The sequence below is a fragment of the Mchenga conophoros genome, linkage group LG3, assembly GCF_057382185.1.
Source record: "Mchenga conophoros isolate Kocher_MC1m ecotype Shallow Benthic linkage group LG3, M_conophoros_male_GT1.1, whole genome shotgun sequence".
NCBI lineage: Eukaryota > Metazoa > Chordata > Actinopteri > Cichliformes > Cichlidae > Mchenga > Mchenga conophoros.
In genome coordinates, this window is record NC_140528.1 from 83,222,313 (window position 1) to 83,250,038 (window position 27,726).

Below are 27,726 nucleotides of genomic sequence, written 5' to 3' on the forward strand. Positions count from 1 at the left end.
AGGCAGTACCACACAACCGTGTGACAGTTTCACAACAACGTGCAACATTTTGCTGGCGACATTACCAGTGTTTACAGTGCTACAGTATAGCTCTGAGCTGGATCCTGAGTTGATTCAGAACTTCTCACTTATCTGCTTTCATAGACTGGGCAACAAAGCATCTTGGGAAAGTAGAGGACTGCCAGCTTGTTGTTCCACGTCCATCAGTCTGACAGCAGGGCTCCAGTAGCAGCTCATGAGCATTTGTTAATGGGACTTCAAGTGTGTCGCGCTGGTCACCTGCTCACTTTCAAGATTAAGAGAAAAAAGATTCAAGCAAAATAAATCTTTCTTTTCTTTCACAGCTCAAAGTTGTTGTTTATGTATCTGATTCAAGAGCCTTAAATTACTTTGAGTGGAGCTGAAGTACGACTGATGTAACAGCACTAACCCTTCTGATGCTGTTGTGTGTTCAGACTACCAACGAGGCCGTGTTTGCTGTAGAGTTTAACCCTCGGGACAGCACCAACATCATCACCTGTGGAAAATCCCACGTCTACTTTTGGACGCTGAGTGGAGGACAGCTCACGAAAAAGCAAGGCATCTTTGGAGTAAGATTAACTTCAGTCGTGTTCGACCTGACTGACATTTCTGTCTTTTTAAACTCAGTTAATGTGCGCTAGTGCAAGGAAGCAGTGGAAAATGGAGTTAGCAGCATCTTTCTGTAGAGGCCAAAAGAGGAAGAAGCTCAGCAAAGAGAACTGAAAATTCAACATCTCAAAAAAATGGATGGAAACATGTAAACGATCAGTTATTAGCACAGTTAATATAAAAGATCAAATAATTGTTTATTATTTTCAGAAATACAAGAAGCCCAAGTTCATCCAGTGCTTTGTGTTCAGCCTGACTGGAGATGTTCTCACCGGAGACTCTGAGGGGAACATCATGACTTGGGGAAAATCTGCTGCAGATATCAAAACTCTCGGGAAAGGAGCCAAAGGTTGGTGCTGTGTGTCAGTTCAAAGCCTAGAGAATAAAATGTCAGTATAAATATCATCTCTGTGGAGACACGTTGCTCTCACATGTGCTGGCAACAAACGAGATTTCAAATAAAATAAATAGAAACTTGGCAGAAAGATGAAGAAGTGATGATCCAGTGGGCGGTTTTACACACCTGAGTGACTCCAGGAGCTGTATTGTCAGGGATAATTGGTTTGGTCTCCCAAGCCAAATTAGTCACAGGTGAAGCTTTTATTTATACTGCACATTTAAAACTACAAAGTTCACCAAAGTGCTGCACATCAAACGTAGGGTCTATATGCTTCAGCGAAAAGGAAAGTTTGAAGCCTAATCTTGAAAGTAGAGATAGTGTCTGTCTGCTGAATCCAAACTGGAAGCTGGTTCCACAGAAGAGGGGCCTGAAAACTGAAAATATCCTCGGACACGTGTGATCTGAAGCGCCGCGCCTCTCATCCCCACACAGTGCTCGGGGTGACAAATAAGAATACTTTGGTCGACTGTGTCAAAGGCTGCTGTAAGATCAAAAAGCATTAAAATAATAGAATCCCCAGAGTCAGTAGATAATAAAATATTATTTAAAACTCCCTAAAGATTCTGTTCTGTGAAATGCTTTGAAACCAGACTGGAACACTTGGTGCTGAAGAAAAACCCCTTATACTAAATCTCTGAAATAAAAAGGGTTTAAAGATTAGGCGATAGTTGGAGTTTTGTTTGAACATGTAAATGTGGTGTTTGGAAATTGTTCCTAGTTTTGGCGAGTAAGGGGTGACAAGTTGAGATGTTGGCTTACATCTGGAATCGTGTGACTGAAATGATTTGTTAGCTAATCAGAAGCTTTAAGAACTCAGAGATTTAAATGATAAAGTATAGTGGTGTGAAAAGTGCCTCCTTCCTGATTTCCTATATTTTTGTATGATTGTGCCACTTAAATGTTTCAGATAATCAAACGAATGTAAATATTAGGCAAAGATAACACAAGTCAACACAAAGTGGAGTTTATAAATGAAGCTGTTTTTATCAGGTAGAAAAAAACCTAATTGACCCTGTGTGAACAGAGATTGCACCCCTCCTTTTATAACTTAATGTTTGGAAAGCAAAGTTCAGTCTCTCTAGCCACACATCAGCCTGATTCCAGCTGTTCACAACCAAGAAATCAGTTAAATAGGACCTGCCAAACAAAATCCAGACATCACGCTGCGATCCACATTCAGGAACAAATGAAAAACAAAGGAATTGAGATCTCTGTCTGGAAAAAGTTATAAATACTGTCGACCATAATATCCTATTAGAGCGATTAGAACATGCTGTAGGTATTACAGGTACTGTGCTGCAGTGGTTTGTATCATATCTATCTAATAGACTCCAGTTTGTGCATGTAAATGGAGAGTCCTCTTCACACACTGAGGTTAATTATGGAGTTCCACAGGGTTCAGTGCTAGGACCAATTCTGTTTACATTATACATGCTTCCCTTAGGCAGCATCATTAGAAGACATAGCATACATTTTCACTGCTATGCAGATGACACCCAGCTCTATCTGTCCATGAAGCCAGATAACACACACCAATTAGTTAAACTGCAGGAATTTCTTAAAGACATAAAGACCTGGATGGCCGCTAACTTTCTGCTTCTTAATTCAGATCAAACTGAGGTTATTGTACTCGGCCCTGAAAAGCTTAGAAATATGGTATCTAAGCAGATTCTTACTCTGGATGGCATTACCTTGGCCTCCAGTAACGCGGTGAGGAACCTTGGAGTCATTTTTGACCAGGACATGTCCTTCAACGCACATATTAAACAAATATGTAAGACTGCGTTCTTCCATTTGTGCAACATCTCTAAAGTTAGAAATATCCTGTCTCAGAGTGACGCTGAAAAACTAGTTCATGCATTTATTACTTCCAGGCTGGACGACTGTAATTCATTATTATCAGGAAGTCCAAAAAACTCACTGAAAAGCCTTCAGTTGATCATGAATGGGCTTTTGGGAGTGTGTACAAGTTTTTATAAAACTTCTGGAATGATTTTTGTAATTCCTTCTTTATACACAACAGTTCCACATCTGGGTCCTTGTTAATTTTGTATACTCTATCTGCTCTTCTGCTTTCTCTGCTTTGGGCTAGCTTCATAATGTTTTTCATCAGAACCATAAACTGAGGGTTGTTTAAGGCGCCGTATTAAGTCTCCAGAGTGGAGATGGTTTCAGGGATCGTCTCTTATATGTATTGTACAAAAACAGGAGTGTGATCGGACAGGTCACAGGTTAATCTGTGGCGATACCTCTGAAGCATGACCTTGTGTTGACCAGGTCCCAACAGGGGCACATCCCCCCTCCTTGCTGAGGGAGAGCCTCAATAAATGTCCCCACACTAACATGTTTCTGTCTGACGTCTCAACTCAGAGTTGTAAAAAATGATTATTATGAAGAGAAAAGGAAGAAACCACGTTAATTACTCTCCATAACCATGAGAAGAATATAGCCACTCTTACCCAAATATCAGATTTGTAAAACAATCCCAGATCTTCAGGCGTCACTGTCTCTCCTGAACACCTGAAGCGGATGCCGCTCCGGCGTGACGAGCCCCTCTCTCGGTGTCTGCGTGCCGTGCGCCAAGCGGACAGCAACTGGATCACTTCATGTTCTGGGGTGCTGTAGGTTTGAGCACAGTGACAGGCAGTCACCACATCTCTTGTTGCTTCGCCTTGTATAGGCGAGTGCCGTAGTCAGAAAAAACCCGCAGGATCGGGGGTTTGAAACTTGATGCGGTTTCTCAAAGTATCTTTGCCTCCCTGTATTCGTTGCGTCTCCTGAGGACCACAGAAGGACAGTCGTGGTCCACGAAACTCTTCATAAAACACCACCTCCCTCTGCCATGCTCTATGAAGAACCTCATTTTTTTCATACGATGGCTCCCAAACATCACGACAATGAAACTTCTGTTACGTTTGTCTAATATTTAAGTGTGTTTGATGATCTGAAACTTTTAAGTGTGACAAACATACAAAAAATGGGAGATCAGGAAGGGGGCAAACACCTTTCACACCAGATTTTACAGGTTAAATGAATTTTTGGTGTCGTGACTTCCCACAGAAACCTACCAGATCATGCGACAGACCAAAGCACACGAAGGCAGCGTGTTCACCCTGTGCACTCTACAGGGCGGAGGCCTGCTCAGTGGAGGAGGGAAGGACCGTAAAATAATCCGCTGGAGCGCTGATTTGGCACCTGAAAGAGAGTGTGAGGTGAACTACAGCTGTGTGTGTGTGTGTGTGTGTGTGTGTGTGTGTGTGTGTGTGTGTGTGTGTGTGTGTGTGTGTGTGTGTGTGTGTGTGTGTGTCACAGCTGGTGGAGAGACTCATTAAGGCATTTGTTCAGATTCCAGAAAAGTTCGGGGCGGTCCGCACTATCGCAGCCATGGACGAAGAGGAACTGTTAGTTGGTACGACTCGAAATGCCATCCTCAGAGGAACCTTCTCAGACGGCTTTGTGGCCATAGTGCAGGTAAGCTAACGACCTCACAGGCATCAGTGCTGTCAGGTCTGTAGATGCTTGCTGAGAATTTTAGTACCAAAAGATAAAACGTGCATTTTATACTTTTGTCTGATATATGATTTATAGACAGCTTAAACATTTAATATAAGCATCTTCCAAGTCTTTCACAGACTGGATGTATTTGCTACTATCACCTGATGCACAGTTAAGCAATCGGAATAGTTAGGAAAATGACGTCATTAGAGGTTTGTCCTGCAGAGCAGCCTGTCTGCAGCACTGTAACACAGCAGCAGACATACGACACATAGATTGGTCAGGTGTTGGGTCACATGTAATCTCACTTTAGTATCGTTTTATTCTGAAAAGCGACCTTGGTTACTAGTTGGTTAGTTTTAACCAAGGAGCTGCGGTGTCTAATATCAAACTGATATTGTTTGATGTCTTTTTACTTCAGCTTTGCTTGGATGGAAGCACAGATAACTCTTCTTCTTCTTTGTTTGTATTCTCAGCAGTGCTGATGAGCATCAGTTACTGACTGCCTGGGCTGAATTGTTGTGAAAAGCTGGTTAACTGAAAACTGCTGCAGCTCTGTAATGGTGTCACAGACACCACTTCACTGCAGCAAATGCAGTTTTATGACAGTCCCTGAGCTGAAGTGGCTGTTGGCCCAGGCCTTTGCTGCTGCTTTCCATGTGAAGGGTGAAGTGGAGAGACGAGCGCCTTCTGGGTTATTGAATTGGCTTATTTTGGGGCATTGGCCACAATTGCCCATAACGCTAGCAGCTGGTGCTCTTCTACCTCTCTGGCTCTTGATGTCAGGCTCCTGGGACATCGTGGTTCATCTACTTCTCCCTGCATTTAACCAGCCCTCACCTCTCCCCATAGCCAGGGCATGTATGACAGCTGATCAATGTTGAAGCTAACCCAACATCTGTTACTGCTTCTGCTTCACCTCACACGTGTCGAGCATTCAGATGACGGAAGTTTCACAATTTTAAACGCACTGAAAAAATTAAAGACATGTCTGTGTCCTTTCAGAAGATATATGTGTATATATGTGAAACCATGTTCAAGCATTAATGTGTGTGCACGTTCAGCTATTGTCGTGTATATGAGAAGCTGTGCATCAGATATCAGGTCTGTACCTAGAAACTGCTCTCAGAGGTCAGACATTTAAATGTTTTAGGGCATTTATATTTATGTATTTTTAATATAGTGCGCCAAATCACAACAACAGTTACCTCAAGGCACTTTATATTGTAAGGTAGGGCAAAGACCCGTCAATAATGCTGAGAAACAGTTTTACTGTGTTAGTAGTATTGTACCTAGTAGGCCTCTAATCCATTATTCGAGTCCTCTTCTGGCCTCTAATAATGGATTAAAATTCATTATTAGATAAATAATGGAATTTTAAAATTACTCTCAAATATGCTGTTAAACTGCAACACCACTTGTTGCTTTCATTTGTATTCCTTTGTGTGTCTGTGTGTGTTTCACAGGGCCATGTAGATGAGATGTGGGGGCTGGCCACTCACCCCTCCCAGAACATCTTCCTCACCTGTGGCCATGACAGGCAGGTGTGTTTGTGGAACACCGAGGAACACAAGCTGGACTGGTGCATCACCCTCGAGGTGAGATTCCTGAGTTCCAACCTTCATTCTTTGAGTGCTTTGTTCATTTCTATTCGAGATCTTTTACAGGGAAGTTTACTCCATAATTCTGAATTCTTTCCTGTGTCTCTGGCAGGAGTACGGCCTGTGTGCTGGTTTTTGCCCCAATGGATCGGTGGTGTCAGTCGGCCTCAGTACAGGACGGTAAGTCAAAGCAGCAGCAGTTGTATATCTGAGCTAAACGCTGAAAAATCAAATAAACTCAGCAAACATTTCAGTGTACTCTTACACCCACAAGCTTTAGATATTGAAACTTTTTGGAGAATTTTCACCACAATGGATTTAAAATCAAAACAGTGAAGATGTGATTGAAATGCAGACTTCCAGCTTTAATTTAGGGGGTTTATTAACAGAAGTATTACTGCCGTTTGTTGCTCTTCATTAAATAAAAAGCCTGTTTTGTTGGGTTACATCAGGTGATTGACTGTTGAAGAAACAAGTTTCTTTGTCTTTAACTCTAAGGGTACGTCTGTCACCATCTTACATGCTGTGATTGCAGCCATTCCCCAACTCTCTGTGAATGGGACTCACGGCCACTGATCAACGGTCATGACAATTGACCTCCCAGCCCATTGTTCCTTCAGTGGTGCTGGTTTCAGTCATTGTGCAAATGTCCTGTTTATAAGATTGGAAACCTGCAGTCAGCTGAGACTGAAGAAGTCACCTGGATGATGATGAAACGTTTCTCCCACTGAAAACATCCAGATGAACAGAATCAACCGTTTGGGATTTACTCGCCTGGATGATTTTTTATTCTGTCACAACTTTATTTTGGATTCATCTGTCCAAACAGTTTTGTTCCAGAGCTGCGTCGACTCTTTTAGATGTTGTCTGGGAAAATCTACTCTGGTCTTGGTGTTCTTAGGTTCAACCAGTGGGTTGCACCTTGTTGTAAACTCTGTATTTCAGATCATAAAAGCATCTCTTGATTGTAGATTTTGACAGTAATACACCTGCATTCTTCAGTGTTATAAAGGGGTTTTCTTTGATCAACTTGTGTGTGGGGCGATCGTGGCTCAAGAGTTGGGTGTTCGTCTTGTAATCGGAAGGTTGCTGGTTTGAGCCCCGGCTCGGACAGTCTCGGTCGCTGTGTCCTTGGGCGAGACACTTCACCTGGCCGATGGTGCGATATGGCAGCCTCGTTTCTGTCAGTCTGCCTCAGGGCAGCTGTGGCTACTGTAGCTTGCCTCCACTAGTGTGTGAATGTGTGTGTGAATGGGTGGATGACTGGGTGTGTAAAGCACTTGGGGGTCCCTAGGGGGGACTAGTAAAAGCGCTATACAAATACAGGCCATTTACCATTTGTGTTTTGGGGCCTGACACTGAGAGTGCCTCTACCACAGTTTAAGTCTTGGATCCAACTCCACATCTTTATCCATTTAATTTGAAATAATGGGAACAAGCTCACCTGGCAGTTTGCAATTCAGTCACATCTTGATTGTTTCATGTAATATCCAATGATTGGTCTACAGAGGCAAAATGACCAAAAAACAAAAGTAAGGAGAGAAGCTTGGTGTCTTTGTGTTTGGTACAGGGCAGAAGTCGTTGGTAGCCTCTATTAACATAAAGAGTTCCACCACCTGTATTGATTATGACTGTGAAAGCAAGGCGTATACTGGCGAATGATGACCATAAAGCATGCTAAAAGTTTCGTGAAGCTGCACAGTTGTTGATTGTCACTACCAAAGCAGCTGGTATAAAGCTGGGTGATTGCTGTTTTGCATACTGTTGATCATGACACATGGCAGTGAGGGGAGGCTGCACATGGCTGAACCCAGTTGCTGAAAACAAATCAGCATCAGATCATTTTAGTTGACTGGATCTGTCTTTGTTATCAAGAAAAACATTTAAAAAAAGAGATGGAATACATTTTTCCCAATTCTGGATGCCAAACTGGACTTGAAAGCATTTGTTTATCACCAATACTGCAGTCGATCTAAAACACATCTTCGACAGAGAAAATCAGTTTGAAACAACATTTCATAAACCATAAACTTGATTTCCTCGTTATGCTTCATGACAATCCAACGACTCCCCTCAAAGCACCGTCAAAGAAGCCCGGTCTTCATCGACTCTACAGCCGGACAGCTGGACTGTGACCCATCAACACTCTGTGGCTCTTTAATGTTGTGGTGCCCAGCAATGTTGAAAATGGTTAGTAAGTTATTGAGGATATGGATTAATAGGTAATCATTTTGCTGAGCGTGCAGTTTACTGAAAACAGCGCTTAAAGTGAGACAGGTTGTTTTACAGCTGATCAAAGGTTTAGGACCACGTGCCTTTAAAAGGCCAAATCTGTGCAGAAGTGTGGATTCATTCTCATTTTCTGTCACACTGTCAGGATGTTCTGATGGCAAAGGCAAAAAGACGTTCGTGTTTTGAACGTAGTCGGGTTGTTGAACTGCATAAGCAGAGCGCCATCACTGCTGAGGCCGGACACAGATAGGTGGAATTTCTTAAATGATCCTGAGGGTAATGGAAGAAAAAAGTCAAATGGAAGACCCCAAGAAACGTCACCAGCACTGAGCCAGAGGATCCAGTTGGCTGTTCACCAAAACACTGGACGATCCTCGACCCAAATTAAGGGCGTTACTGGTGCCGACTGCAGCCCGTAACCATCAGACGCCACAGCGACTGTTTGGACTTTGCAGGAGAGCACCAAGCATGGGACATTGAAAGGTGGAAGAATTCTCTGATGAGAACAAAAATGTAACCTTGATGGTCCTGATGGTTTGCAACGTTACCAGCATGACAAGCAGATCCCGACTGAGATGCTATCTACGCGCCACAGTGGAGGGGGCGCCATAATGGTCTAAGGTGCTTTTTCCTTCAGTGGAACAACGGAGCTTCAGGAGGTGCAGGGGCGTCAAACAGCTCCTGGCTCTGTCCAGATGTTGCAGAGAGCGTCCTCATTACTTAGTGGGGTGGTAACGGGTGGTAACAACTGGGTGTTTGAACAGGACAGCGCTACAGTACACAACGCCATGAAGGACAAGGGACCTCTTCCAGGAGAATAACATCACTCTTTTGGACCGTCCTGCATGTGCTCTGATCTAAGTCCAGTTGAGAACTTTTGGGGATGGATAGTAAGGGAAGTTTCCAAAAATGAACGACAGTCCCAGACAGTAGATCGCTTCGTGCGGCCGTCTTCACCACTCAGAGAAACGTTCCTGAGTTCACGTTTGGAACTCTGATTTGTGTTTTGGGGGCTTTACAGGTATTTTTGTAGGTGTGGTCTTAAACTAAACTGTAAAACAGCCTGTTTCAGTTTAATGTTGTTTTTAATAAACTACATGCTCACCAAAGTGTGTTGTCTCACTCCCATTTCTTCTTGTTGCATGTTGAAGCTCGACATGGGAACTTGCTAAGATCCAACTGTGCAAAATATGTTTGTTTTTTTTAACCATTTTTCAAGTGATCTTAAACCTTTGATCGGGACTGCATCAGTATGGATACACTTCTTTATTAATCATACGACAAACCCGCAGAAATATAAAGGCACAAACAACACATAACGAAACTTTTGCTACAAACTAAAAGAAAGAATTGATCTGTGGCTTCCTGTACAGCAAAAGAAGAAGAAAAGATGGAGAATTTAGCCATGAGCATTCCAGTCTGTTCTTTTCTCTGACTCGCCACCTGTCTCCTCCTCCACCCCCTGTAACACCGACAGGTGGATGGTCCTTGACCTGCTGACCAGGGAGGTCGTTTCTGAATCCACTGATGGGAATGAGCAGCTGTCTGTCATGAGATATTCACCAGGTCAGTCAGTAACTCCTCCTCCTATATTAACTGTAGATGTGACAGATTAGGGTGGTGCTCACATCCAACCATGTGGACCTTCTTCACACAAAAAACATGCAGCAAACTTTGAGTTAAAGCTTAAAACTGTTGTTCACAGGGTGGGATGTAGCAAAGTTTCACAGTGGGGATCCTCTTTGACTCTGTGAGTCTGTTTTTCAGATGGCAGCTTCCTAGCTGTAGGATCACATGACAACTTCATCTACATCTACAGTGTGACAGAGAGTGGCAGGCGTTACACCCGCTTTGGAAAATGTAACGTGAGTTAAACTTTAAATTATTTTATTTCACTTGGGTTTTTTCTTCTTGGTTAACAGCGCAGCACATCTCCATCCAATATGAGCCTGCTCTGGTGCTGTAGTTTCCTTCTTGTCAATAAATTTTGTGTACAGAGTTTCATTGTCGTCCACATATTATTACACATCACACTGGTCCGTAGAATGACCGTTACCTTTGTTAACTCTCAAGCATTAATCTTGCTGCTGAGGGTTGGTGCAGTGATGTACTTCTCCAGTCAGAACAGCTAACTTCCTGTTAGCTAACCTACCCCTGAATGTGATCCTGTTCAGGTTCTTTTATTGATGACACTACAAACCTGTCCATGTCTCTAATGGTTTTTCCCCACTCGGCCATACACCCACCGAGAAACAGAGTCTGGTTATCAGCGATTCATTTATAAGACATGTGAAACTAAAGGCACCGGCCCCTGTAGTGAAACTGCTGGCTGAAAGGGCAAATCCCATAAAATTATAGTTCATGTTGGCAGTAAAGGTCCCCGGTTACATCAGTCAGAGGTCACTAACATTAATATTAAATGGGTGTGTAACTTTGCCAAAGCAATGTCGGACGCTGTAGTTTTCTCTGGTCCCCTCCCCAATCGGACCAGGAGTGACGTGTTTAGCCCCATGCTTAAATTAGTGGCTGTCCAAAAAACGACGTGGGCTTTATAGATAATTGGGAAGCTTTCCAGGAAAACCTGGTCTTGTTAGGAGAGACGACGTCCACTTTGGATGGAGCAGCTCTCATTTCTAGAAATCTGGACAAATTTATTAAACCCCCCAAAATGTGACTATGCAGAGATGGGACCAGGAAGCAGAGTCGCAGTCTTACACGCCTCTTGTAATTGTTTGTATCATATCTATCTAATAGACTCCAGTTTGTGCATGTAAATGGAGAGTCCTCTTCACACACTGAGGTTAATTATGGAGTTCCACAGGGTTCAGTGCTAGGACCAATTCTGTTTACATTATACATGCTTCCTTTAGGCAGCATCATTAGAAGACATAGCATACATTTTCACTGCTATGCAGATGACACCCAGCTCTATCTGTCCATGAAGCCAGATAACACACACCAATGATTAAACTGCAGGAATGTCTTAGAGGCCATGCAGGTCTTTGTCTTTAACTTTCTGCTTGTAAATTCAGATCAAACTGAGGTTATTGTACTCGGCCCTGAAAATCTTAGCAGTATGCTATCTGACATCTGTTAAGAATAGTTCATGTATTTGTTACTTTTAGGCTGGACTATTGTAATTTGTTATTATTATACTCATGCTAGCTATTAGAAAGAATGCCGTTTAAATGCACTTGAACATTAACTTCACTTTTAATGACCTGGAAATCTTTCATATGCAATGTGTGGTATGGAGCTTGCAAACACGGAGATTAATTATTATGGAGTTTTCTGATGGTGAAGGAAATGCACAATAAAAGCTTGCTTTCTTTAGCTAATGTGAGTGACACTCTGTCTGCTTATCTGTTGGATCAGGGCCACTCCAGCTTCATCACTCACCTGGACTGGTCCAAAGATGGGAAGTACATCATGTCAAATTCAGGCGACTATGAGATCCTTTACTGTAAGTGAACATCCAGCACTGTGCTTTCAGTGCTGTTATAGGAATGCCATGCAGTACATTCTTCAGCTTAGTGACTCTGTGTTTTAACAGGGGACATAGCAGCAGGATGTAAGCTGCTTAGGAACCGCTTTGAGAGCAAAGACAGAGAATGGGCCTCTTATACCTGTGTGCTAGGCTTCCATGTGATGGGTGAGAAACTCCAAAATGCTGTTATCCTCCTTTAGTATTGCATTAACTTCATGGGGTTCTTTTATGCAATCAGACTGATGAGTGTGGTACTGTGGTGTTCAGGTGTGTGGCTGGAAGGCTCTGACGGCACAGACATCAACGCGCTGTGTCGCTCTCACAACGAGAAGATGGTGGCTGTGGCTGATGATTTCTGTAAGGTTCATCTGTTCCAGTACCCCTGTCCTAAACTCAAGGTAACTATTTTCTTATTTAAATAAGAATCAAATGGTAAAAGTCAGCCAGCTTTAAGAGTCACTAGAGTTGTGGGACATTCAGATTCAGCATTAACAGTAGGAATCTTGTAGAAAGGTGTTTATCCTACTCTGGAAAGACAATGAGGGGGGAGGAGTAAGTGGGATATGATGGGCCTTCCTCTGCTCTGATCCGAAGTGGACCTGCTTCTTTTCTCTTCAGGCACCGAGCCACAAGTACGAGGGCCACGGCAGCCACGTCACCAACGTCTGCTTCACTCACAGTGACTCTCACCTGCTCTCCATTGGCGGGAAGGACACTTGCATCCTTCAGTGGAAGGTGATTGGAGGGGGGGTGGGTAACAGCCGTGAAAGACTGGCCTCGGCCTCATCCACCTCTACCAGCTCTCCAGAACCTGCAACCAGCTAAGGAGACGGCTGCTTGTAAGAGTGAGGGAAAGCGGGCTGTTTTCTTACAGCCGCAGAGGCATCGAAGTGAGTTATGGGCTCGTTCTGTCCTCTGGACTGACACTGCTGCTAGTTTCAGGCAGAACATCCTCTTCGGGAGGAACATCCATGTTAATGTTATGCTTTAAATCCTTGTGAAACTGGACAGTGTGTGTGATGTTTCCCATAAGACAGAATCCTTGTCATTCTGTTGTGTATGTGGTGAGAACCGTTCTTGTTTGCTGGTGCAGAACAGTGCTGCACTGCCCGTGCACGTGATTTTATACATGTTTTAAACAAGGTTTGGTTAACATCTCAACTTTTTATATGCTTAGACTGTGACAGGCCTGTCCCATTAAAATCAACTCAGCATCTCGTATTCATTCATTTGTCTAACAGTAGATCAGTACACTTGAAAATGATTACTTTAGTGCAGTTTTTTATGTATTTAAATGTACGTCGGCAATACTGTGATGTCGTATCAGCTCAGCTCCAAATAAATGAGAGAAGACTCCGAGGTGTGTTGTGTGTGAAGTGTCACTAGTGGGCAGTGCCACTCCAGAACCTGTGAGTGCTTTCCTAAATAACAGGTCTCAGGTGAGAACACCTAGGACTGAAGTCTCAGCAAATGTGTTTTCACTGAAGACGGCAGTAAAGTCTGCGGTGCCCTCCTGTTGGGAGGCAGTTAAAGGTACATGGTTTAAGGTGGAAAATATAAAATTAATTGAATAAAATGAATTGAATCATTAACTGCCTTTAGGTGTGATACTTCAGTAAACTGATATGCTCTCCAACACTGCCATCTATTGCACTACCAGCAGCCCGTACAAGAAAAACACATACATTAGTGCTTTTTCACTCTATTTTTAAACTGTTTTTTATACTTGTATCTCATTTTTAACAGCTTCCGTCCGTTCAGAATTTGACCTATTTGGGGCATATTTGCTGCCATCATTACACTGACTCGTCTGTATATTCTCTGAATTTGCGATATTAAAGCCTGTGTTTGTGTGTACATCTTGTAAATAAGCGTTTGTTTCCGGTAAGCATCTTGAGACACTTTGTAAGCTACAAGCAGTAAAGTAGGTTTAGCATGTCGTACTTTTCATAAACAGGCCGTCCGTGTCACTAAACCAGCGCCGGTGAACAAGTTGACTGTGAGACGTCGGTGATTGTCGACAAAATCCGAAGTTGACGATTTGTACACGAGGGAGGGAGGGGGGGGCTGTGTGTGTGTGTGTCTGTGTGTGTGTGTGTGTGTGTGCGCGCGCGCTGAACTGAGCGGAGGTGAAGAAGAGGAGGATGAAGCTGGGAGCGGAGGATGGGAGGAAGAGTGGAGTAAGAGACAGGCTAGCTGTATGTGAATAAGTGAGTGAAGAAGAGGAGAGGAAGGTCGCCAGAGAGAGAAAATAAAAACTTCTATTTTTGGAGATAATTGCCGGAGCGTCGCCAACGGAAACTTTCAACTTTTTACCCGCCACTGCTCTCTTGTTGTACCCAGAGCCGGCTTTGTTTCGCGGCGGGGGTGTTGACGATAAATGAAGGAATAAAATAGACTCCCATCGACCTGTTTCTACCCAAGCGGGGAATACCCTGGGACTGCTTCTGATAAAGGTTACGAGAGAATGGCGGCCAACATGTACCGAGTGGGAGGTAAGGAATGGTTTACATTTTTAAGACACCCCTTCAACGTGATTGTTCGCTTCTACTGGGAGCTGGCTAACTAGCCGCTAGCTGTCTCTGCTGTTAGCAGCTAGCTAACGCTAGCGTACGCTGCGCGACTCCGGGCTTTCATCAAGACAGTCAGATCTGCCGAAACAATGTAGTATGACTTAGCTTACAGACAGACGTAAATAACTTCACATTGATTTGGTTTCCACACAGCTGTAGCCAAGTATAGCTGCTTCTGTGTTCGGACTGTAATAATACCATACATTGATCAGTGTATATTTGTTTTAAAGTTCAACTTTTAGAACAGATCTGTGTTATATCCCAGTTAGTTCACGCCATCATAGTACCGTACCACAGGGCGGCCGTCGCACAGCATGAACCGGTTCTGAAAGTTTGTATTTATACAAATCCATCCAGCCAGCTGGATCCAGGAGATCCAAACATATGTGTTGGTTATGGATAAGCGAAATAACAGTAAATTGTCCAATTCTCTGACGTGTAGTCTATAGATTTGATAACGTCCTCAAAATGAACACAATGCTAGTTAGCATTAGCTGCTGGCGGTTGAGAAGTAAGCATCTAGCTAAATTTGGTGACGTCTGTGATGGCTTGCTAACACCGCTCTGCTAGCTGTGTCAGGCTGGTAGGTTAATTTCATTATCGCCTCCGCCATATCACTAGATGTGCTAATTCTGGCTGCTAAGTCCTGTTAGCTTGGCGTAGTAGCGGTGCTATCCGAGCTCAGTTAAAATTGTGTTAAGAATTTAGTTTACAGACTGTGAACAGTTATATTGGAACACCTGCAAGTGAACGACTGAATTTGTACCAAGTTGAGTGGTAATAACTCGTTAAGTTCTCGTTTGTTAAAAATGTTTCATCAGTGCTACATGGCTGCAAAGGAAACTGGTATGTCGGTGGTATTAATCAGGTAATTAGTCATTAATATCATCTTTCGCAGCCCCCCGCGACACCAGTGGCAGGCAGGCATTTATAAGATGCAGTTCATTGGAGGTTGCTTTGCAGGCGTCAGAAAAGAAACTAAACTATGGTTCATACAAAGCAAGCTGCTGTTCTCTACTGTTAGTTTTCCAGTCGGATCATCAGGACAGTTGATTCTGGGCTTCAGTATTGATTGTGCAACCTTTTCAGTGCTAAGCCTCGGAGACGGTGCTAGCTACGGGTTCCCTGAAAATCTTGAGTGGGGGGGGAAGGCTAATCGCAGTCTCACGAGTGTGTGGGGTATTTAGGTCATAGCGATTAAACTATGCTCTGCAAAACATGCTGCATATTTCTGCGCTTAATGCTTGAACAGTTAAAGTGTTTTTTGTTTCCCCCCCCATTAACTTCTTATCACTAACCCGCACTCCGTGCTCTGTGTGTATGACTGACCTCAGCAGTGCAGTTTCATGGATCCACGTATGTTGCTGCTAAAACACTTGACGTTTCGGCTTTAGGATCCCTGCTATTGTAGCTACTATTTGTGCAGAGGTGTGCAGGGTTTCATTTTTGTTGAGAGCAACATAGCTCTATGTGGAAGGACAGTCAATTTAGAAACATCAGCTAGGAAATTGTAGTCATTTTGTAAGGTGGGTTCCTAGAGAAACCTATTGTTTGGAGCTAATTATTGGAATTTATAGAAGAGATAAAGCATCAGAAGACAAAGCTTGGCACTAGTCATGCATTAGCTAAAGAGAATTATTGATAAAGGGTTATATTGAAAATTGTCAGAAAATTCAGTGGTAAATATTGTGAACAAAGATTAAGTTTAAGTTCAAGATTAAGATTAAGTTAAGTATCTTACACATTGAGAAATGTGCTTCCATCACTTTGTGGTTGGACTGTAGAGGGGTTGGAAGAGCTGCTGGACCTGTCCCAGCCACCTTGCTAGATCAAGTTTGTGCAGGGAAATAAAGGCCATAGTGTGATGCCACATAGTGCTGCATCAATGAGCCATAAACCCAGGAACAGGATTTTTCATTAGCAAAGACTATTAAATGCATCATTATGTGTATTTTAAATCAATTATAGGGTAAAAATAAACACCTGTACAGTTGTATTTAAAAACTACAAAGTTCAGTTTTTCATGTCACTGAGGCTTTATAATATTTTGCATCTGGTGAATTGATCGAGCCAGCTGGGGCCTTTGTGTGTGGGTTCTCTTCAGGCACGAGTTACCCACTCGGTGATTCTAAACTGGCCGTAGCTGTGAATGGTTGTCTGTCTCTGTATTACGCTGGTTTTATACACGTTTTATGGTCCCACGTGTATCTGTTCATTACTGAATGTTGACAAGTGGAATAGAGAAGGGAGCAAAGTTTACAGGAAACGGGAGAATGGAGTAATAAAAGCACTAACGGTGGTTGCAGTGACACTTTTCATTGTTTTTGTTTCACTTCAGCTTTTTGTATGTCAGAACTTTGCTTTCCTCAGCATGTGGCTGAAGGACATGGATTCATGAACAGTGAATAAGGTCGTTGCGTCTCCAGTCATTCAGACTGGAGAAGTGAGGTGGGATGATAGCAAAGAGAGGGAAGGTAGTCAGACCTGAGGGAATCAAACTATAAGAAGGCAACATTGCAGACATAGAGGACAGCTACAAGTACCTGGAGATCCCACTGGCAATTGGAACCATGAAGAGGTCGCTAGGAAAGCTGTAACCACCAAATACCTGCAGAGGGTCAGGAAAGTCCTGAGGAGTCAGCTAAACGGTAAAAACAAGATCTGTGCTATCAACTCCTACACCCTGCCTGTGATCAGGTACCCTGCTGGGATAATAAGCTGGTGAAAGGAGGAGATAGAAGCCACTGACGTCAAGATGAGGAATCTCCTGACCATGCATGGAGGGTTTCACCCCAAGTCCAGCACTCTGAGACTGCCAAGCAAAAGGAAGGAGGTCGGGGACTAATGAGTGTCAGTACCACAGTCCAGGATGAGACAAGAAAACAGTGGTCCCAGTGGTAATTGTAGCACTCAGTGCAGTGACCCCGCAGCTAGGCGAGTGGCTCCAGCAGATCCCAGGAACAACATCTGAGATCTCTGTCCAGAAGAGTGCAGTCCTAGGAACAGCGTAGACACTGCGCAGGACCCTCAAACTCCCAGGGCTCTGTAAGAGGACCCGAGCTTGAAGGAGAGATGATGTGCAGTGAGGTTCAGGGCTGGTGAGGCACTGCCTTCATCAGAATCAGATTTAGAAATATATGAACCCAACAGAATAGATTATTCATCATTTGACAGCAAGGGCTGGCTCAATTCGTGGCACCGGCAGCTCGTATGGGCAACTTCCTGCTTCCACTCCAGTTGTCTGAGGCAGTTACCACTGTCCTGCCACGCAACTGCTGCTCTTATGGCCATTTGATGTTATTTTTATTTTATGAAACGGTTGTCAGTGTTGCTTCAGACTTGTTGGCAGTAGCATTTCGTAACATGAATTTCTTTTTTTTTTTTAACATTCATTTAGTTTTCTTCCACCACCACCAGCTGCTGCTGCTGCCTTGAATTGAGCCAGTCCTCTCTCCCATTTCATCGGCAGCAGTTAATGGGTTATGTTTCATATCTCATATCAGCATTCTTTACACATACTAACTGTACCCCATGTGACAAACATTAAAAAACAAGGTTATTGTGGTCATATTTTTATAAATGGAGTCCCTGCGCTGATCCTTCCTGACAAAAATGTTCGTTCCTTTTGTAGAAGTCCTCCTCGTCTTGTTTCAACTTTAAAAGTCCACCTCAGTGGAGATCACTGCCAGGGAGGAACAGTCCTGCCCCAACTGTACGTCTTATTTCTTTTCAGTGCTGAGAATGACCAGCTGAAGCAACTGTGTTGCCTCAGGAACAGCTGAATGAGATCCTTGTGGGCTAAAAAGTTGAGAAGCCGTCTAGGAGATTTACATTCATTTCTCATTGTTTGTGAGCTATACAGTCCGATGAGATCCGCCTCAAGTCTCACAAAGTCCAACAGCTTGGCGCATTTTGACAGGCTCTGTAGGTTCACCTTATCAAGATATGATATTTCACCCAATTTTGCGCAATCGACCAAACCAAGGAAATGATCAAACCTGGCCTTCATTTGATCACTGTTGTCCAAAATTAAACGGAGCGCTTGTCTCTGTTCATCTCTGATCACCTGTCTGACTCTGTTTCCACTTCCTGTCAGGCCAAGTGCACCACATTTCTACTCAAATCAGTCATAGAAACTATCAGACGCCAGCCTCCTGCGCTCGAGAGCAGCAGCGGTGTCGTGCACGTGCGTGAGAGCACCTCGTTTTGCATCACTCTGAAAAACGCGTCAGTTCCATTGAAAACGCACTCACATCCCAGGAGGAGAAACTGATCGTATCCTGCTGCCATCATCAGCGTGTCATTATTCCAGCGGTCAGGATTTTCCATAATAAAATGCAATGATGCGTGCAGGTCAGTTTTGGTGCAGATTTATGGTCTGGGTAAACGGCACTTGATCATCCACCATCCGCTACTGAAACGTCCCTCTGCTGGTTTAATAAAGTGCATGTGACACGGGCACGCACTCTGCAACAGCACCAGGTTCAGCTTGTGTGCGTACCTGTGGGTAAACATGGCCTCGGGCAGCTTCTCTTTCATTTTAGCCTGCATATATTGAAAGTGTTTGAAGCATCTGATTGGCGACAGAGAGACATTGATTCGCTCTCATTGCGTTACAGGGAACAGGTTGTGAGGGATTGGGAAATCCAAGGTGAGGCTCAGCTTGCTCCTGCCTCACCGTGCGTCTCTTCCCCGTATTTGAACGTAAATGCTAAAATTCAGCAATTTTTATTAAAAAAAAAAGAAGTCCAAATTGTTTATCTTAAATGGAAAGTAGTTCATTGGTATTAGAACGGTGGCTTCTACAGAGGGAGGTTGTCAGGGAATTATTAGGCATACCAGGAAACCAGGAAAGGGTAGCAAATATGGAAGTATCTTACTAAGGTTATTATAAAGTGTGTTCAAGTGTTACAATAGAAAACAAACCAAATGGAAAATTAAATAATTTGGTCAGCTTTAAATGAATAATGTAGACATTAATACAAATAGTACATTCTCAAAAGCTGTACGGCACACGCACACAGGGCAGTGAGGTTCATATATGGAGCTGATGTGGCAGTGAAGTGTTAAACACCTGTTCTGTGTCGGCACACTCTGTAGCTGGGAAAGAGCTTGCTCAGAGAAAATCCTTGTAGCCAGGGGGTGGGCTGCAGTTTGCAGCATATGCTCTTCTGCTCTGTCAGACTGGAAACAGACAAACTATCCACACAGTTTCTTCAGCAGAAGTTTTCATCAACATTTTCTGTTGTCATTTGGTCTTTGAGCTCGTTCACACTGGTATAGCTGCAGTAGCCCAAACATTAGCGCCACTGCTGCTGTGCAGCAAACATCAGCCTCTTTATGTAAATTTTAAAGTGTTTTGTGTATGCCTCTTTCAGCATTTACTTTAATGCTTAATGAAGCACATCACTAAAAGTTGCATTATCTCTTTTTTCTTGCTAAAAAGGTCGTTTTGCACGAAGCTTATTTTCTGCAGTAATCAGTAGAAATTTTGCTGAGGCAACAGGGTAATGCTGACTTCACAGTTGGCTTAAACTCATTCTGGGGCCTTTTCAAGTATCCTGCACTGTGACATACTTTAAACTCTTTGGTATGTAACGCAGAAACAAATGCATTTTATGATATGTACATCAGTTACAATTTTGTTTCCATCAAGTTCATATTTCTGAATCATTTTTTGGTAAGAGCAGGCCGGTGCTGGTTCCTACATCACCAGTCCTCCTGAAGCACACAGTGTTCAGCCTGCATAAGATCATTATCTTCCCCAGAGATTAGTCAAAGGGCTTCCTCCTCCTTATTCACCCTCAAGCACCTGACAGTCAGCACCACTCCAGCTGCAAATGTCCACAGCATACGCTCATGGCTGCCTCAACACACATCACTTTAATTTAGATCCTCTGCCCACGCGTTTACATATTACCCGAACACAGAACCAGCTCTCCTTTGACTGCAGTGCGTTTGAGGTAAAATGGTACATTGAGCTGAGACTGAAATGAACTTTAAATTTGAGCATATCTTACCTGGATGATCACTGCCTCAGTGTAAGAGCATCGTCTCCCCTCAAACTGGGCAGTAGGAAGTGATGGACGGCTTTAGTATGAAAAAATAACCCCTGCTGACATTTTGTCTCTAGATCTAGAATCCGTCATGTTGAGCACATGAGCGCTTATCCCCTTTTGCTGTCTGACCCAGTGTTATGTAATTTGGTGGTATTTTTTTTTCCTCGCTGTGAACAAGGAGATGATGTCTCTCTTTTCGAGCTTCCCACCATTGAGCTAAGTAGAGCAAGAAATCCTCTCCCTGTCGCAGTCCTTTCTTCCCCATCTCTGCTTTTGACGTTTCATCAGAAACCCACTGATATCGTCCCGGGGGTCTCTGTCCCTGCTTGTGGGAGGACCAGATGGAGTTTGATGAAAAGCAACACTGCTGTTAATAATCACATCAAAAGATACAGTGAAACACTGTGCCTGTCGTTAGTGGTATGATGAATGCTAAATGATTAAAAATCTGTTATTTGTAAAGCTCATGTTGCTCAGGTTGTGCTGCTATTCTGAGCCCATAGTCAATATTGCTTAATATGTAGTCAGTTTATTCCCCTGTTTTTGTAAATTGGTGCATAAACTCAACCTTGCAACAGTGTTATGTTAAACAAAATGTCACCGCTCAACGTCTGTAAATTCTGTTTTCTTAGCCTTCTCAACTCCAGTGCAAAGTCCTAGAAACGTTGGCCGCTGTAGGACTAACAACTCTCACCATCGTTCATCTGTAGTGAGTGTAGACTCTCAGTCTGCTGTTTACCTAAGCTGTCAATATTTGTCCACGTCCATTTACTCTGGTCAAGGCCGTAAAACAACTCTTGAAACTGTCTCTGAAGTGGATCTAACACTGTGGGACTCATACATTTAGTGAATAAACTCGTGCAATGACCCCAGGGTCAGACCGCCAGTGTTCAGAGAAACCCTGCAAAAATCAAAGAGCTCCATCTGGGACTCTTCTGACCTCAGTAAATTAATATGAAAATTTATGACAGAGATGGCATAAATACATTTCTCTGCCCATTATTGTTGTTCTTTCCGTGATGGCAGAGTCATGACAGAGAGAATATTTAGCATTGTTCTCAGCAGCTGGGAACATCATCTCACTGGGCTTCTTCTTAGCGCTAGGGTGAGGAGTTCAGTCATTCAGTCGGGGCTAGGAGTTCAGTTGCTGCTTCTCCACATCGAAAGGAGTGAGCTGTGGTTCACACACTTTTCAGTAACAGTTTATTAGTTTTTCAGATGCTGTTTATGATATTTTATTAGTATGTTAAGATCTTTTGTAGTAACATGTTTTCATATCATATATAACATGTTTTTTTTAAAATGTTTTTCTGTTTGGTTGTTCGGAGGATAATGTGTAATGTTCATAATGCACGATGCGAAGTGATGCACATTTAAGCGGTGTGATTCATTACTGAAGAATGTGATTATTAAACAGTTCTCAAATTTAACTTGATTTCTGAGTGTTTCTGAGTGCTATAATAGTTGGTTCGTCTTCTTTTTCCCACTTGTTTAGTCAATTAGGGAATCAGTTGGTAGCAACATCCCTAACGTAAGACATTTTAATCAAAAAGTCATTTTAAATCCCTGAGGTATGGCAGTATTTAAAATGTGGATGTTTTGTTGACAGGACAGCCTGGTTGCCAAGTACCCTACTAACTACCATACCATAATGTTAATTACATGATGTTAACGTAAGCATTCACCTACCTTTCACCAAACACTGTAGCCTGTGGAGCATAGGCTACAGTCACAACAGCAGCAAAGACGGCTGTCTCATGAAAATGTAGCGTGTATTTCAGGATTACTGTCTTTATTTAAGTCAGTGCAGACCTACTGCAGCAGCCCTTCTTTAGCATTTAAGGATAGAGTAGCACACGTATGCTGCCACTGTCAGTTCCAGAACATTTGCGTGCTCAGTACATCCACTGCCTATAGTCACTGTGGTAAAAAAAAGAAGCCAGGATCGTTATCTCGCATTCTGAGAATTTTGACATTAAACTGTATTGTATTGTATCAGTTACGGTGACATCCTACTTTCAGTTACTCCTCAGTCGACTTGTGGAACAAGTTGTGTAATACGTTATCTGTAGTGCAGTCGTGCCACTTCACTGGCACAGGCTTCACTTGGTGTTTTAAGTGTTGATGCTGGTTTTATTTTCTGCTGCAGAAGTTAATGTAGTTGTTATCAGCCTGGTCGTATAGTGAAGACTCATCTGTGACTCTGCTGGTTTGAACTGCAGGGACTGAAGAGCTGCTGACAGAGCTGCTTTCTCCTGACTTTGTTCGGTTTCCTTCTTGTCTGAATTGGTGTCAGTGATTTAAGCAATGTTAATAGGATATATGGTTTGAATGTTGGTTACACTGCAGACTGCTGGCTAGTCCTGGCTGACCACTTGACCTTTTTAGATGGGGTTTCCAGATGCCTCTTAAACATAGACATGACCAACATCAGAGCCAGAGTCTGACCTAGTATTATAAAACCAGCAGCTACAATCCTGCTTTATAAAACTGTATTTCAGTTGATCTGTTCCTGCCAGAGCCTCATTGATTTCAGTGCTGTAGCCACCCAGCTGAAGTCTAAAATGAAGCGCTCACTGTAAGAAGGGTTACTTGTGGTTTGCATAATAGACTATGAAGAGCTTATGACTGAACTAGAAACACAGAGGCTTGACACTGTCACACATTTCTGTGTGCAGCATGCTTGTGAAATATTTGAGCTGTGTTAGACCAAAGTAGTTTTGGTCCCTCCAATGAAACTTAAGATTTTGAGGAGTATTAATATTATTTGCTTCTAATTGGAAACAACATTATACTATCAGGACGTAAAATTGCTTCTCAATTACAAAATGTTGTTGGGTAAAATGTCAGTTTGTAGCTTGTTTCTCAAAAAGCTGTGAGCATTTGCTGCTCAGTATAACGGCCCCCTGCTCAACCAAGCGAGTTTTATTGGCACTCCTAAAATTCACTCAAGCTAATAATCAAGATTAGCACTGAGAGCATTTATAATGGAAAAAGGTCATTATTTTATCTTTAATGGCAGAACAATACTGGAACCCAACAATTTTGCATTGAATAAAGAAAGTGGTGATTGTTCATGAGATGGTTCACAAACAAAGCTGCACATATTTCCTGGAGCTTGAGCCACACGTGTTTTTGCCGCTGCTTCGCCCTTTAGGAAACTACCTCCATGTCCTGTGTGTACTCTTCAGTGGGGCAAGTCATAACCAACATGTATTCTTAGAAGTTCTTTATTCTATTTCACAAGCTACATATGTTTACATGAAGTGTTATATGTACTTAAAGGCCTGCGTACGTCTACCGATGACACCATTCATTACCACTAAATCTATTTCAATACATCCACACAACTGTTAGTTGCATGAACTCACAAGTTTATTCAGTTGTGACTTACTGGCAGGAGTTGCCCTGCTGTGTTAGGGGTGGGCAGCTAGAAATCATAGGTGGACAGTTTGGGTGAAGTGAAGTCGAAGGTTTTGGAATTACACTAGAGTTGCCCTTTGGCCCACAGTGATATCTGTGTTTTTATGTGATATAAAAGTGACATTTGCAGTATTAATATAGCAATGCCAGCCAGCTGGTGCTGGTGTGCAAGACGGACAGACAGGTGACAGTCTCAGGTGTACACACTGCTACAAAACAGCACAAGAGAAGGAGGATTTAGTGTTTGTGTTATTACGAGTGCTAAACAAGAAGAGTTCCAGATGGTGCAGTGGACACATGTTTGACTCGTTTGCTTAAAGCATCTTTCTTTCAGCTTGACGAGTGAACCGTCAGCTCGGCTCGACACCACCGAACAGAGGCAGCAATACAACATAGCTAACATTAACAGTGCAGTGGATCCTGCTTGTGCCGTGATGTTCAGGACTGCAAAGCAGGCTGCCTTCACAGCTTGTTGTGTTTGTGGATTATTCAGAATATTGTCACATTATCTGTAAGATTAAAGTCAACTGTTGAACGGCGTATATTTTAAAGTAAAGGCTTTGCCATCAAGTAGAACCTGAAGCACATGAAGTACAAACATCACTAATGTCAGATAACTTTGCCGACATGTGGCCAACAGTAATGTTTTAATGTTCTTCAATATTAAAACATTTGTATTGCTGCATAAACATGTGACATAAAAATCAGTCAGTACTTTTAAAAGTTTACGCTGCTGTAAAGTATATTGTTATAGTTCTTTACTTGATGAGTACAGGGACGTGGGCTGACATGTAATCCATTGTAAGCTGATTCTCTACTCTTTGTTTCAGATTATGTGTACTTTGAGAACTCCTCCAGCAACCCTTACCTGATCCGGAGAATAGAAGAGCTCAATAAGGTAGGTTGGCTTTTTGTTTTTTTCAGTTTTATATTTCTCTCAAACAGCTGTGTGTACTGTAACCTGTTTACCTTCTGTAATGCACCAAAACTATAGAATATTCTTCCTATTCAAAGTGGTTACCAGGATGTTCTGGTGACTAATTTCATTTAAATGAGGGGGAAAAATGAGACTAGTTGATTGCATTGTTAGTGTTGTGCTGAGCACCAGGAGGACTGCATCAGCCCGAGTGCTGATTGTTGAACACAGTGACTGACGGGTTAAGCCCCCAGTAACCCACCACAATGGTCGCTTTGCTCAGTGCCATAACCTCGTCTTGTACTTACCGGTAGTTTTATTTATAGCCGCCATTAAGGCACAGGAAGCTGCTGGAGTATTGTTATTGAAGACTAAAATGCAGACAGAAAGGCCCACAAACAAACAGCAGCTGTAAAGGCCTGGCAGCGCATTAAAAAGGAGGAGAACCCAGCATGTGGTGATGTCCATGAGATCAAGACTTCAGGCTGTCGGTGCCGGCAAACGGTTTTCAACCAAGTGTTTAAATGAACATTTTATTTTCACTTATTTAATGTGTCCAGTTAGTTTTGAGCCACTGAAATGAAGGGACTAAAAAGGTTTTTAGTGTTTTTGTTCAACCCATCGAATTACAGCTGACAGTCTGCACTTCAACTGTCGTTTCATTCAAAATTCATTGTGGTGATGTACAGAAGCAAAATTAAGCAAAGTTGTCTCTGTCCATATATTTATGGACCTAACTGTGGGAGTAGAAAAAGTTAACTGGAAACCAAGACTTTAGTGTTTGTTTGTGTTTTTTTCCCCCACAAACTTACTGCAGTATCATTACAATGGTGGTAAAAACTGACACGATGGTTCACTCAGTTTCATCCCAACTGAGCAGTGCACGGCTGGTTGACAGGCTACAAACGTGTGACATGTGATGTCACGTGAAAATCTGCTCGCAACACTGGCAGGTTTGCCCACGCACAGGCTGCAAAGTGGAGGGCAGCACTGTGATTGATTAATCCATGGAGAATATCTCGAGTTGATTAATGTTGCTAGATGTCTGTTACGGCCCGGTCTTGGGGTACTGGAACGCAACATAAGGTTTGTAAGCAAAATGACCCCGGCCTGGTCCCCAAAACCACACCAAGCATCAGATTTTGAGCCATCATACATTACCATCTGTAAAGCATCTGATTGGCAACGGACACATTTTTCAGCATGACAATCCCAAGGATGCCAGGATGCATCCTAATTAGATGCCCGAACACCTCAACTGGCACCTTTTGATGTGGAGGAGTAGCGACTCTACTCTGGCTCCTATTAAATGACTGAAATTTTTACATTTTGTCTTAAAAACATAAAACCTGATTGGAAACCTTCATTTTTGTACTGTGAAGACCACAATCATATTTAACGAATCCATTTCATAACTTAAAATGCAAACATAAACTGTGACTTTCAACAACTTGTGTACAAATTTTGAAAGCAAAGTTTTATACACAACTTTTTATCACTACTTACATAAACAATGCAAACTATTTAAAAATCAGCAGTAACAACAAGATGCAACACGGTGTATTTGTGCCTCTCCCAAAAATGCTTCCTGTCTCACACAAGCCAGAGGAGCGAATCACGCAGGAGCTGTATACCTTCTCCTGTTTTCTACCTAGAGACGGCTTCACATTTGCAGTCTGCCTTTGGCTTTTTGGCCAGTATCTGACATTCAGTAGTCACCTCATTGCTTTGACGCACAAAACCACAAAAAAACTTGAGTACACAGTAATCAGTAATCTGTAGACTTATTATGTTCTTGCATCAGAAGGATCTGTGAAAGCCAATGTAGCTCCAGTACTGGCTTTGCAAAGATGTTCCAAAAAGTAAAAACCTGAGCTGTGTGAAAGATGTTTGAGAACGCAGCACCACCATGCTGCACAGCAGTTAGCAATGAGATGTTCCATAGGTGTCCTTTCCTTATATGTAGCACCAATAACGAAATCCAGCATACCCACCAGAGGAAAAGCGCACACAGCTACATGACACAACAGAGGCCACACACACACTTTGGTTTGTAAGTCCAAAGAAAACAAGCCAGTGATTTGTCTACTGGTGATGAACTGTATGCTTGTTTCCAACTCATCTCCTGACTTTCAGAACCAGCTTTTGTTGTTGTTGTTGTTGTTTTCCTTTTTTCGAGTATTTACTTTGAGTACAGTGTAATCACGACAGACTTGTCATGATTTATAGATAATAACTTAGAATCTGGTCGTTATCAAGGCTAAATAAGCCACCAGTGGCTTTAATCAAAGGAGGAGGAAGGTACAAAGTTTCAGTTTTTAGATGATTTTGATGAGTAGGAGGGAATTACTCTAGTGCATCATTCTGGTTCTAATTTGTAATTACTGATTCTTCACTTGCAGACAGCCAATGGAAATGTGGAGGCAAAAGTGGTGTGTCTGTTCAGGAGGCGAGACATCTCGGGCAACCTCAACACTCTAGCTGACAGCAACGCAAGTGAGTAGCAACCAGTGAGCCAGAGCTCCTCCCAGTGCTCATCTTCTCCAGTCTGAGAGCAGCTATGATGTGGCTCCACTCTTTTAATAAACTTCACACTGCAACCCCAAAGCACTACTTCAGCTCTGACATTGAAAAATGAAAGGGGGCAAGTTTTCATGAATGAAAAATGGTGTTTCAGAATTTTTACTCTAATTAATTAATTATTTATTTATTAAATGTTTACACAGTTTAAAATGAACCAGTAAAGGCTTTGATTCCCAACCCCCTGAACCACGGTCGGCCATGGTTGCCGGAAGGTCGCCGGTTCAATTCCCAGCTCTGTCTGTCTTGGTCGGTGTGTCCTTGGGCAAGACACTTCACCTACCGCCTACTGGTGATGGCCAGAGGGGCCGATGGTGCGATATGGCAGCC

The 27,726-nt window shown here is 42.8% G+C and overlaps 2 protein-coding genes across 3 annotated transcripts in view; both read left to right on the top strand.

The window, feature by feature from the left end:
• eml3 (EMAP like 3) overlaps positions 1-13,652 on the top strand; it is a 32,557-nt gene extending 18,905 nt beyond the window's left edge. The window contains exons 13-24 of one of the 2 annotated variants that reach the window (XM_085267531.1): positions 456-590; positions 841-979; positions 4,091-4,242; positions 4,376-4,501; positions 5,992-6,123; positions 6,239-6,306; positions 9,836-9,924; positions 10,126-10,223; positions 11,734-11,821; positions 11,912-12,010; positions 12,113-12,243; positions 12,464-13,652. In XM_085267531.1, the coding sequence (XP_085123657.1) occupies positions 456-590; positions 841-979; positions 4,091-4,242; positions 4,376-4,501; positions 5,992-6,123; positions 6,239-6,306; positions 9,836-9,924; positions 10,126-10,223; positions 11,734-11,821; positions 11,912-12,010; positions 12,113-12,243; positions 12,464-12,670 (1,464 nt within the window). In that variant the 3' untranslated portion in view covers positions 12,671-13,652. The remainder of the gene's footprint in view (positions 1-455; positions 591-840; positions 980-4,090; positions 4,243-4,375; positions 4,502-5,991; positions 6,124-6,238; positions 6,307-9,835; positions 9,925-10,125; positions 10,224-11,733; positions 11,822-11,911; positions 12,011-12,112; positions 12,244-12,463) is intronic. The other variant, XM_085267532.1, reaches the window with a different exon arrangement.
• A 296-nt stretch (positions 13,653-13,948) lies between these two features.
• mta2 (metastasis associated 1 family, member 2) overlaps positions 13,949-27,726 on the top strand; it is a 32,285-nt gene continuing 18,507 nt past the window's right edge. Inside the window, exons 1-3 of the mRNA XM_085267534.1 lie at positions 13,949-14,340; positions 24,731-24,798; positions 27,219-27,312. Coding sequence (XP_085123660.1) covers positions 14,313-14,340; positions 24,731-24,798; positions 27,219-27,312 — 190 coding nt within the window. The 5' untranslated portion in view covers positions 13,949-14,312. The remainder of the gene's footprint in view (positions 14,341-24,730; positions 24,799-27,218; positions 27,313-27,726) is intronic.